The sequence below is a fragment of the Onychostoma macrolepis genome, chromosome 12, assembly GCF_012432095.1.
Source record: "Onychostoma macrolepis isolate SWU-2019 chromosome 12, ASM1243209v1, whole genome shotgun sequence".
Lineage (NCBI taxonomy): Eukaryota > Metazoa > Chordata > Actinopteri > Cypriniformes > Cyprinidae > Onychostoma > Onychostoma macrolepis.
In genome coordinates, this window is record NC_081166.1 from 9,865,506 (window position 1) to 9,878,520 (window position 13,015).

At 35.7% G+C, this 13,015-nt stretch overlaps 2 protein-coding genes across 5 annotated transcripts in view; one reads left to right on the forward strand and one right to left on the reverse strand.

Moving 5' to 3' along the window:
• ankfn1 (ankyrin repeat and fibronectin type III domain containing 1) overlaps positions 1–7,457 on the reverse strand; it is an 87,689-nt gene extending 80,232 nt beyond the window's left edge. Inside the window, exons 1-5 of one of the 4 annotated variants that reach the window (XM_058794387.1) lie at positions 6,881–7,457; positions 6,692–6,773; positions 5,499–5,611; positions 5,241–5,393; positions 1,643–1,875 (exon numbers count right to left, since the gene is read on the reverse strand). In XM_058794387.1, the coding sequence (XP_058650370.1) occupies positions 1,643–1,875; positions 5,241–5,393; positions 5,499–5,611; positions 6,692–6,773; positions 6,881–6,927 (628 nt within the window). In that variant the 5' untranslated portion in view covers positions 6,928–7,457. Of the gene's footprint in view, positions 1–1,642; positions 1,876–2,737; positions 2,908–4,072; positions 4,192–5,240; positions 5,394–5,498; positions 5,612–6,568 lie in introns of those variants that run through there. The other 3 variants (XM_058794388.1, XM_058794390.1, XM_058794389.1) reach the window with 3 other exon arrangements.
• Positions 7,458–12,156: 4,699 nt separating this feature from the next.
• On the forward strand, positions 12,157–12,465 carry si:ch73-256g18.2 (small integral membrane protein 36). Its single transcript, XM_058792902.1, has one exon. It carries the CDS (start codon positions 12,157–12,159, stop codon positions 12,463–12,465), a length of 309 nt encoding a protein of 102 aa, XP_058648885.1.
• The last annotated feature ends 550 nt before the right edge of the window (positions 12,466–13,015 follow it).

Consider the following 13,015-nt stretch of genomic DNA (forward strand, 5'->3'; position numbering starts at 1 on the left):
ACCAGTCATACGCTCTTCCAGAGATAGGCAGAGCTGTTTATGGCATTAACAAAAGTTGTTTCCTGCCATTCCGTACCGCCCCTAAACATAATGATAATGCTCTTTTGAAGGGTAGGTGGGGTTGGAGGGTGACTAAATAAATATCACTGCCTCTTATTCATCTCTCGGTACCAGAAAATGTTGTTTTCCTTGACAAGTCAGTGTAAAATGAATTGCTCATTATGCCATCCAAAGGTTCACCACTACTATTGCGATAGCGCTATAATGAACATTGCCTGCAATTAGGAGTCATTTTCACATACAACAAGAGCACTAATGACAGTGCCACCTCTGACAATTGACAGCATAAAAGCATGAACTCCAGCACTGGATGAAGTAAAACACTAATATGAAACATATTCAGTGATATATTCTGAAAGATATTCTCGTTATTTAAAAATTAGCTTTAACCCTCATGTTATGTTCCATTTTGACCCAGAGAGGATTTTCTTTTTGCTAGCTAATGTTATCACATTGGACTAAAGCTTACTGACTTTACTCACACAGGGTATAACAACTTTCCAAACCTTTTTTTTTTTAATCATTTTTGTACTTTTGGGGGATTTTTTACCTACTTTGTTCCAATTGTGGTATTCCTGGTGAAATAAGACAGGCAAAACTGCTATAAATTTCTATATTATTTCCAAATATTGGATTCAATCTTTTTATCAACTTGTTTTATTTTAATTAGCACAGGTTTTGTATTTCTGTTTTGACTCTGATTAATCAAAGCTCTTACTGTTCTGAGCTTATATGCGCCTCAGTTTTTGAGTGAACATTGCCAAAAATATTCTAAAATTATTACCAAAAATAATGCTTTTTTACTAAGATGCATACACTCAGATCAGTGAGGCCTACGATCAATCAGAAATACAAAATCTGTCCAAACTGAAAGAAAAGTTGACAAAAAGATTGAATCCAAGATTTGGTAATAATACAGGACAATAAAAGGTTTACAAGAAATTTTTAAAAGGCCGGCCATTTTTGACCAGGAATACCAAATTAGGCAAAGAATTTTCAGCACAACACAGGGTTAATTGCTGTGTCTCATCTATTTTGTTTTAATTTTGATGTGCTTTGTAGTGAATATTGTAACATTTAATTAACATGACATGTCTAAAGATGTGCGATAATAAATTACCATTTCATATACCTACAGTATTTCACCGCATCAGCCATTTACATTTGGTAATTGCAACAAACACAGTGAGAGTATCATTCCCGGCAGAAGCAATTAGCCAGATTACTCGAGTCATTAATTTTGCAGAGAACCTTCACCCTCAAATTTCACAAATATGTATGTCAAACTGTGCAAATTGCTTGATGAAATTGGATGTAACAGGCAATCAAGCAAATAAAAACAAACAGCAATGCTTGGCAAAGCATAGCGAGACAAGAAATCAATCCATTCAAGAACCACGAGGTCTCCAAATGTGGTTCCTCAAACTCAAATATAGTAGTTCAGACATTGAAATACTACACATATGTATGTGCTTGAAAAAAGTTTCAAACCACAGCACTGGCACAATCATGCATATCAAGAGCCAAACGAGTTTTGGTATCGGAGACTATGATGAATGGATGCAGTTTGTGATTGGCATACCTGATGCGTCCCAGTGCAGTCCTCCGGGGCTGGCTGCCAGGCGCCGGCGTTTCCTCACACTCACGCCACCTTGACAGGAGTCTCTGGTGGGTTTGGGCAGAGGAGTTGAGGTGGTCTGCAGGGGCGATGAGGACTGAGGGGAAGCTGAAACTGGCAGGAGCGGGGAGGGTGGCAATTGAAGGGTTTTCCTCTCCTGGCACTGGCTCAGATGGATAGACTCGTTCTCCAGGGGCCTGTGGAACAAAAGAGATTTCATTTCTGCTGTCACTCCACTTTAATTAGCTGTCATAGCGTGATGTTTTCATGATCACAATTATGCTCCCCCGTACCGCACAGCGTGTCATACCAGCAATGATAAACGCACGTTTTTTCCATACCAATCAACGTTAAGAAAATTACAGCTTTCAGCTGTATGTCAGAAAAAGAAGGGAATTAAATGTTTGGGAAATGTGTGAGAACAAAATGTGAGAATATTTTAAATCATTATATTATAGATGCCAAGCTGTATAGACAATATTATGTGTGGATTTAATGCTTAGTTTGAGTGCATTGTGTCCTACACTGTAAAAACAAAAAAACCCTGTCATTTTTACAACAATTGGCAGCTGTGGTTGCCAGAATAATTCTGTTAAAGTAGCGTAAAAATACTAACAGAACAACCTGTAAATATTACAATTTAAAAAAACATTTTGTACCTTTAATAGGCCTATATATCGACAACCACTATAATAACACACATAATACCACATTTTGTTATAGTTTTTATACTGCAAATTATAAGATGATTGTTTTTTTTACCTCCAAAAAAGCGAACATTTAATAGCATTTTACTGTAAAATCTATTTCAGTTTTCCCTGTATATCATAAGGGAATAAATAAAATACAATAACCAATTAGCATATTTTTATCATAGCATATTTACAATCTTTTACACTTACAATTAGTCATTTTTTACAGTGTATACTTCAAGAAATTTGGAAGATCAAATATTTTTCAATGCAGTATTACATTTAGTAGAAGCCTTAACAAAATACTAAATAGATATACAAATAAACAAACACCAATTTGACTAAAAACATCCCTTTTTTACAGTACCTGGATTCAGGAAGGGTATAGCTTTGGCTTTTCCATGATCCTCTCTTACAGGATCTTGATTTTTTTCTTCTAAACAAAAACTGAACAATCCGTTCCATTGCAAACATGACGCCCTCATAGACTTCTTCTCTTCATGTAAAACAACTTATTAAAGATTTTCCATGTGATTCCGTATGAGCAATGAGCAGCATATTATACTTGAACGCACCTGCAAGTTCTAACGCCACCGTTTTTGCCCAGGACTTCCCGTAGCTTAAGCCTTTTCATAGTCAAATCAACAACGTAATCGCTCTGGGATAAAAAGAAGGCCCCTATTTAAAAAAACAAATAAAACAAAACAGCAGCCCCACAGAGCGTTCAGTGCCCGGCATAAATATTAAATTGCACCTTCAGCTAAGTGCGCCAGCCGCGCACACAAAAGCCATATCAGTCTGTCAAGAGTCAAGTGTAGCGTATATCTGATGGTAGAGTTGGCTATGTTGCTTTTGTGAGGCTTGATTAACTGTAGCAAGTAAGGAGAGGTTTCCAGTGAATGCTTTGTTTCCACTGAGAGATGTAATAACACCATCGCAGTATGAAACCCCGCTTTTTGTTTTTAATAAATGGCTCTGCAGCAGCTTATGAATGCAGCCTGATTACATAAAGTTTTCTGGCGGTGTTTCTTTTTCTATCCCAGGCAGGATTAAAACAGTATTAACTGGTCTTAGTCATTGTATGCAGTGCGTTTTTGTTCTTACTTTGGAGCATATGGTTTTAGGTGTTTTGATGATTCAGTTTTTTGTTGAAAGTGCCGCATAAAAGGTAGCTGGGAAGACATGATTGGTTTTCACTGGCTATTGAAAACCCAAGAGCCACACTGATTCTACATGTGGGAGGTTGGCTGGCACTATCAGAGTAATTCTCTCTTCTCTGCACTGCTCCTAATTTCAATATGTATTCAAAGGTGTCAATGAAAAAAAAATCAAGCATGTTTAATAGGATTCTCAAAAGTAATGAGAGGTTGTTAAATATGGAGTGAAATGTTTAGCGAGACTTACGAGTAATTTGAATGTCAGTCACAATCTTTACAAAATGACTACATAATCACGTTTTTAAAGATTTTATTTTTTAATAAATTGGGCTTCAGCTACTGTTGATTCAGAATGTTCAGGCAGGACACAAAACTGACTTCAATGTGTAAAAGCTGACATCGTGTGGTCACTGCAAGAATTGCAGCCCAACAACTGCACTAAGCTAAACATTATTTATGAATAACTGTACATTATATCAGTTACTGCATGTCAACTTAACGGGATAGTTCACCCAAAAATGAAAATTTGATGTTTAACTGCTTACCCCCAGGGCATCCAAGATGTAGGTGACTTTGTTTCTTCAGTAGATCACAAACGAAGATTTTTAACTCAAACCGTTGCAGTCTGTTAGTCCTATAATGCCAGTCAATGGGCACACAATCTTTGGGAGAAAAAAAAACATGCACAGACAAATCCAAATTAAACCTTGCAGCTCGTGACGATACATTGATGTCCTAAGACAGGGAACGATCGGTTTGTGCGAGAAACTGAACAGTATTTATATAATTTTTTACCTCTGATACACCGCAATGTCCAACCATCCTGAGCTCATCCACAACATCCGGCGTGTGACGCGTCAACGGCTCTGGAACATAGATATATATATATATATACATAGATATATATATATAAGTAGATCCTTATGTATCGCGGCCCATAGAAACCGTCGCTAATGAGGAATCTATGTATATATATCTATGTGCCATTGCTGGTCACGCGCCGGATGATGTGACAGTCGGACATTGAGGTTTATCAGAGGTAAAAAATTATATAAATACTGTTCAGTTTCTCGCACAAACCGATCATTTCGTGTCTTAGGAGTTAGGACATCAGTGTATCGTCACGAGCCGTAAGGTTTAATTTGGATTTGTTCGTGCATGTTTTTTTTTCTCCCAAAGATTGTGTTCCCATTGACGGGCATTATATGACTGACAGACTGCAACGGTTTGAGTTAAAAATCTTTGTTTGTGTTCTACTGAAGAAACAAAGTCACCTACATCTTGGATGCCCTGGGGGTAAGCAGATAAACATCAAATTTTCATTTTTGGGTGAACTATCCCTTTAACAAGTAAATAAGCAAAATGCAAATGTGAGTCAGAATTATTTGAATATGTGAGAAGAAAGATACCTTGGAACTTGTCAACAGTCGAATATTCAGTTCAGTGGTCATTACACAAAAACTAAGTGTGCAGTAATCTAAAGCTGTGATACCATTAAAAAGAAAAGAAAACAGGTTTTTGTATGTCTATAAGATGAAGCAAAACACCGCTTACCAAGCAAACAGCTTACACACAAATGTGAGATTCCTGTTTAAATATGAAACTTGCCCTTAACTGAAACGCCTACTCCAAGAAAAGCAATCAAACTGGTCTGTAACAAAGAGACAGGAACTACCCAGACCCGTCCTTAAAATTTTCTCACAAACATGTTACCTGGACTCTTTGTCTGTGTCTCCAGTGCCATTCTCATGGGACAGTGGCGGCAAGGAGCAAACTGAATCCCGGCTCCTGGGTAACATAGTAGAGGGCATGCACAGCCACGTCTCCAGATCAGAGAATTTGGAGTAGCTCAGCATTTCTAAAACACTGCAATACAATACAATAAGACATATTTCAGTTTTGCTGTATTAAATAGATTATATATATATTATTGTGTAATTATTAAAATTAGACATATTGAGTTTACAGTACCTGTCCTCGCCCATTCCTGGGATTTCACATTTGTGGCAACCACATGGTGTCCGTGATTCCTGTGGAGCCAGCAGGCAAGTTTTCTCAGTCTCATAAGACATCTTGAGCCATTTCTGAGAAAAGCAGAACAACCTGTTAGTGTACTGTATGCTGATCACGTGAGGTTTTCTTCCACAGCCACAAATGAAGCCAAATTACACAGCCAATTATCCACATGGCTAATGTTTTGGACCTGAGGTCACTTCTCGGCACAGGTCCCTGCTGGTGGTGCCAAACAGAAGCTGGCAAATCAAGCCTGCACATTATTAATGTTTATATAATAAATATAACATCTGGCTAAGAAGCCTTTTAAGTTTTAATGCAAACTGTGAATTATGTCCTGTCCTAATATGAAATTAAGAAATGAAATGAGAAATTAATGTAGAAATATGAAAATATGAATGAAGTAAAAAAAATAATAATAATAAACTATGATAACAAACTAATTTTAGGCTGCTACTACTCTGAGGCTGCATTTAATTTACACAGAACAAAAACCACATCATAGCTAAGATTATGATACTAAGATTTTAATTTCTACTGGCCATAACAATGGATTGATATTTTAATATGTTACCTTTTACATTTTTCTGTTTCATGAATTGTTTTACTGTTTACATTTTACTGAAAAGTCTAACCAGGCAGGTTTCATTGTGACAACTTACCCCACCCATATGGAGTGACAGCATTCCCTCCCATTGGGGCATGTTGTCATAGAAGGTAAATGTTTAAATTAACTGAATCTTTTTTCCTTGGGCAGTAACAGTGGAAATGTTCAACAGCTTTTTGAAGCCTAGAATTTCAAGTAGGTTATGTGACTACACAGAAACTGACTTTCAAAAATAAACTATCATGATAAACATTCACTCCCTTAATCACCACAGAAATGCCTTTGATCAAATGAGCTTTAGCAGAGGTGTGGTTCCGAAATGAGCTTTAAAATCTTCTCACACTTTTCCCATCATAACACTGTTCATATCCCACATGTATCCATCTTTAATTGCTCCTCTTCCTTTCATATAACACCCCACCTACACTGCAAACACTCCAGTTGCTTTGTACACTGTAAAGTTTACAGATTTTCACGCTACGTCCAGTGCAGACAGCTTCACTGAATACGAACACGGACTCGTTTGGAAAAGGAGGGAATGTACCTCTTTGTTCTCCGGTTCTGGACTCGAGGAACCGCTGCGGATCCTCAGAACATCTGCATCCTCTTCCCGTAAAAACCTGAAACTGGACTCAAAACTTCCCGTTACGTGTCTTCCACTCAGGCGTAGTGAAAACTCTAACTCCTGCGACTGCTTTTAAGAACAAAAACTACAGATTTCTGCAAAACTCACCATATGTGATCACTGTTCGCCATCAGGAAGTGAAGGATCCCTGTCATCTGCTCCGAAGATATTCACTTTTCATCACTGTTCAATAACTAGAAACTACGTTCCACGGAGTAATGTTTTGATAGCCTATGTTTTGCTAACGAGTGTATGAACGTTAAAATGTCGAATTTCGTTGAAACCCGTCCTGTCCGGATTTTTTGGTACATGTCTGTGTAAGATAAGACAGGAAATATTTATGTAGTTATCCAGGAAAATGAGGGACTGCAATTATCTCACATAAACAGCTCTTCATCTTCATGTTGATGTAACCAAAGGACATCTCAGCCATTTCCACCAGACAACATGATGACTAGTATAGCCTCAGTGATATAAACTATGCAGTTTTTGTACATGCATGAGAAATATGTACAGTAACACTGTTAATTAAAGTGCACACTTAAAAAAACTTCTGCCAAACTAAGTGTGCTTCATGTGGTAACTGTGGTAATTCACTTTATTTTTAAATTAAAAGACCTACATTTTAGAAAAAAATATTATATATAATAAAATATAATTATGAATTATATAAAACTATTATTAAATATTATAGAAATATTATGACTCACTGAATCAACTTGACTACATTGGTTACACAATGTACATTAGTTTTCAAGTTTTAGAGACTTTTTTGTTGCAGTCTTTATTCCATTTGCTCAGAAATGTGTTGAAACTGCCTATAAACAGTTTTGTAAATTAAATTGCACTTCAGTTGATCATTTCTAAATGAACTGCTTTTAGATACTCAAGTCCAATATTGTTTAAGCCTTGACACTGTGACCTTTTTAAGGGACATAAAATACTAATGCAACTAAATAAATTCAATGTTTTCCAACATTACAACTCAAATATTACAATTATCTTTTCTTCAAGATGTTGTTTTATCTTCCATTTTACAGTTTGTATCTTCTACATGACTAAATACGACATGCAAAAATGAGAAACATTAACCTTAAGGTCAGCTGACTTTTTGCTTTTAGTTAACGGTGGTGAGCTGATGCCAGAATTTTTATACCAAGTCATGTGAGAATGAAATCCCATTTTAATGTTTTCCCAGAAATTAGGCCCACTCGCTCCCTGCTGATAAATCTTTTTCCCTGTTAGTCACCAAAAAGACCACATGAGGGAGCTTTATCTTCAGAGACTGCACATATTTCCTGACTAACAGCTTCATGAATCCATCCGAAGTCTTTTCAGCAGACATGGTAAGTTATTTTCTGAGAAATGAGAGCTTCAGCGAGTCTCTAACCTCCTTGATGCACTACACAGATCACAATGCAGATGAGCAAGAGCCCAAGCACAGCACACAGTTATGGGAGTGGGAATAAGATGAAAGAGGCAGAGAGCATTGAACATCTGTCTGTAATTGACGGCATGGCCAGGGAATCTAGGGGAGTGTGTGGCCTTGCAGCTGTGGTGCACAGATTTGTTTTTGTTCCTTGGATACTGTGGCACCCTGGTGGCCCAGAAACTGACCCACCACAGGAATGATTCTGTATGGTTCCAATACGTGCAGTCCGTATGTAGAGGGTTAAATATCAAGGTAGTCTTTAAAGCAAGAGAAACATATTGAAGAAATACTTCATTTCAGTCTGGTTACCACTCCAGGGCACATATGCTTCATCTCATGGTATGTTCTCCTTCAGCTTCTCAGTTTGTTAAGCTTTTTGCTTCATGCATTAAACTTGCTGCATGAATGTATAGTGAACTAGAAACTAATTTAACTAAGGTATGTTTTTGTAACTTTACCTGTTTTGTAAATCTGCTCATACACTAAGATTTTTGTTTATGTTTTTGAAAGAAGCCTTTAACCAAGGCTGCATTTATTTAGCCAAAATGCATTGAATATATATATATATATATATATATAATTTAAAATAACTATTTTAATACATTTTAAAATATAATTTCAAGGAGCCATTACTCCAATCATTAGTGTCACAAAGTCCTTCAGAAATCATAATATGCTGATTTGGTGCTGAAGTAACTTTTTCTTGTTATTATCATTACTATTATGTTGAAAGCAGCTGTGCTGTTTCATATTTTTTTGTAACCATGAAACATTTTTTAGGATTCGTTGGTTAATAGAAAGCTCAAAAGAACATCATACTTGAAATAGAACTTTTGAAAATGTAGTGTATTCCATTTTTATTGACCAATTACAAAACAAAGTGACTACTATTATTTTTTATTCATGTCTGTATTTTAGGGTATGAGTAATCTGGGGGAAATTGAGGCATTACAGCAATAAGATAAAGTAAAAAAAAAAAAAAAAAAAATTAGAAATACATTTACTCTGAAAAATGTATTCAATTACCACATGCTTTTATTCAAACCTAAACCAAAATGTTATTTAAAAATCATTTTTAGTACAAAGATTGTACTTGGTGAATGTACATGAATGACTAAGCAAATGAATAGATAGCAATGATAAATAACGCCAAAGAGATATATACACGGATGGATGAATCAATGAATACATGAATAAATATAATAAGGATTTGCAACAGGTTTACATTAAAAATTGGTTGTTATTTTTTATCTTAGAAATGCTGCAATGAACTAAACAGTCTCAGCATCATTGGTAAAGAGCAAGAGGAACCTGAAAGTAACCAAGCAAAAGTGAATTAAACATCCCAGCAACTTTCACTGGATCATGAGCACTGATCATTCTGCGCTGAAGGGTTCAGCCCTGGTTAATGTAACAGAGCTGACGACAGCCACTGGAGGAGCGGAGGGGTCCTGCTCTCGCTGTACTCTTCCATTCGGTGTTGTTCTCCTGATCATTGGTGTTGCAGTCACAGCGGTAGCCTACAGCTACAGCACCCACGGATCGACCATCTCCGTTCTAGGACTTCTGCTCCTCACCAGTGCACTGTTGCTTCTGGGCTTCAGTGCAGTATGCAGAAGATGCAGAAAGAGAAGAAAAATGGACAAAGCGTGGGAGAGTCAAACTGACCTGGTAGAGAGTTTGAGGAATACTTTTGATTAAAATATGTTTTGAATTTGTAATTACTGAAAATTCATTTGTCATTATGATTCAATTTAGTAAAATAAAATATTTTCTAAAAGTGAAAAAATAAAGAGATTTTCAGCATGCACAATGCATGAGTTTGTTTTTTCAATGAACCAGAGTTTCTAGAGAATCAGACTGACCCAGATCACATTTTTGCATAAAAAATACCCAGGTTTTGATTAAACTGTACACTTTTCATGACATACTTTGAGGTTAAAAAAATCTACTTTGAATGGAAATATTGGTGACTTCAAATCACATAAAAACCAGAGCAGCACATTCATTCCAATTCTAAACAGATTATGCTCTGTGTCATGTATGCTCCATCTGTGACCCTCTTTTTAAGACCTCAGTTATTCTTTTAGTCCATCTGGTACCTTTATACTATAATCCTTGTCAAACTATAAAGCTTTGGGCAGGTGGTATGTGCTAGTGTTCGCTGCACAGCTGTAAACTGTAATAGATGCTGATGGACAGATCAAGACATGAATAGACAGATGTTGCAAACCCAGATTAAATAAAGAAAAGCACTCTACTTTGTCTTTCTCCTCCATTAACACGAATGTCAACATGAACAATAGCGTACCTTTGGTTTACCTATATATATATATATATATATATATATATATATATATATATATAAACCATAAAATGTTATTAAATAAGATACAAATGCATAAATATCATGCTAAAATATGTTTCCTCCACAGATTACCTTAAATCTGTGTTTTGGCTGTATAGTGTTTATGTCACTATCCATTAAAAATTGCAACATAACATATTTGTCTTTATGTTATGACTATATGTAATGATCAAAAATATTTTATTATGATTAAACAAAACTTTTTTTTATAAATCCATACAAACTTAATCTGGAAAAATGTCAGTCTAGTGCAGAATGCCACAACATTTAAAATTCCTCCAAAAGCAGCTTTAAATCTGCTTTTGGCTTCTGTTTTACGTCACAGTCCATTTATTATGACATAACATAGCTGTTTCTTAGTCACTTTCAGTTTACACTGTGTCTGTCCCCAAACACACTAATATAAGGCTATGCCTTATATTATGGCAATAATAAACCATTATAATTATTAATGCAAATTATTGTTTTCTGATGCTGTTGTTTTTGGTAATGAAACTCTAATAATGAGTTATATTTTAGTTATATTTTCCCAAATTAATTCAAAACAACTTTAAATGTGCTTTGTCTTAGGTGTTCTGTCACAATCCCAAATATGATATAACATAACCTGCCAATTTTATAGGCACTGTCTCAAAAACCTCAAGAGGGCCAAATTACTCAAAATTAAATAATTAATGAAATGTTGAAAAATATAAATAAATCGTTAAATACATAATTAAATACATAAATATTATATTTATTTATTCATTCATTTATATATTTATTTATTCATTTATATACATATTCGTTTATTCATTCGTTCATTCATTCATTCATTCATTTTCTCCACATTTATTCATTTTTAGGGTTAGGGTTGTCGGTACGTCCTGTAACTCTGAAAATGAAATGTGGAGGAAATGAATGAATATTTATTTCATTATTTACTTATGTATTTAGCGATTTCTTTATATATTTCAAGATTTATTTAATTGTTTAATTTTGAGTAATTTGGCCCTCCGTACGCATTATGCTGATTAATTTTTTGATCAAACAAAAAAATTTTATCCATAAAAATAAAATGCAAAATAATGGGGAGGGGAAAAAATGCATATAACACATTCCCCAAATGCCACACACATTAAATCTACTTTTTGGCTTGAGTGTTATGTCACGGACCATTAATAATGACATAACTAAAAGTCGTTCATTACACAATGCTTAGTGAAATCCCACATTGACGTGCTTCTGGCAAAAAGACACGAGGTGGGACATGCAAAAAATTCTACTCCACCCTTTCACTGCATCTACATCATTTGTCCAAATCCATCGCGCAATGTGCAGCTGGCAAAATTAAAATGGCAGCTTAAGCTATTAAAGTGAGCAGCTTTTAATCATTGGCTGCAGAAACTCAAGGTTGGTGGAATAGATGAGGAGGGATTAAAGTCTTTGAACGGCAGAGCGAAATCTCCACTCTGATCTCAGCACAGGGCCCTGCTGCTGCTCGCCGGGATATCCCAACTGCTGCACACTTTGCCGAAGAGCCCGACAGGAGTCCATGGTGCCCACATTTCTCTCAGAGCGTGGAGTCAGGGATGCAGCGTCGCCATGGGTCTCATGGAGTTTTACCTGGAGATTGATCCAGTCACTCTAAACCTCATCATCCTCATCGCCAGCTACGTCATCCTGCTTCTGGTCTTTCTCATTTCTTGCATCCTGTACGACTGCCGTGGCAAAGACCCTACCAAGGAGTACGTTTCTGAGCCCCCAGCCCCCCAGCAGCAGTCTCCCATCCGGCTCGTGGTGATGCAAAACTCCCCGGCCTCGTCACGTTATAACGAGCAGAACAACACAGCTGCCTCCAACTTCGCGCCTCTGACCCCTGACATGCGCGAGAAGAGGAGCACGCTGGTCTAACACATCCACACTTTGGCTTTCTCTCGTTTTTCCCTTTTGGACACATATTCAATCTTCTAGAAGTTAATAAATGCTCAAATTTGAACCTAATTTGAGCTGAAAGAGGTAAGATACAAATGATTCTCGCTGACCCGAATATATGACCCATTTAATGCTCATTTTTTTACTCTTTTTTTTTATTTTTTTTTATTTGTCCAAGTCAAGGTGGTGTCATTTGTACAACTTTGACACAAGATTTATAACGAGAAATAATTTTCCTATCGATATTAATGATAGGAAAACCAAGACATACTTTGCATATTGATATTTACATATTGAAAAAAAAATTAATAATAAATGTAAATAAATAATTATAAATCCATAAAAAATGTATCAAGAATTTTATAGAAATTATGAATAATTTATTTAAATTTAATATTTTATAATTATTTAACATTACATATAAGTTTAATATCATTTATATATGTATTTGTATTTATTATATAAACATATTATTGCAATAGTATATATTATAGATGTATTTAATATTGCAATAATGTTAAATTACACT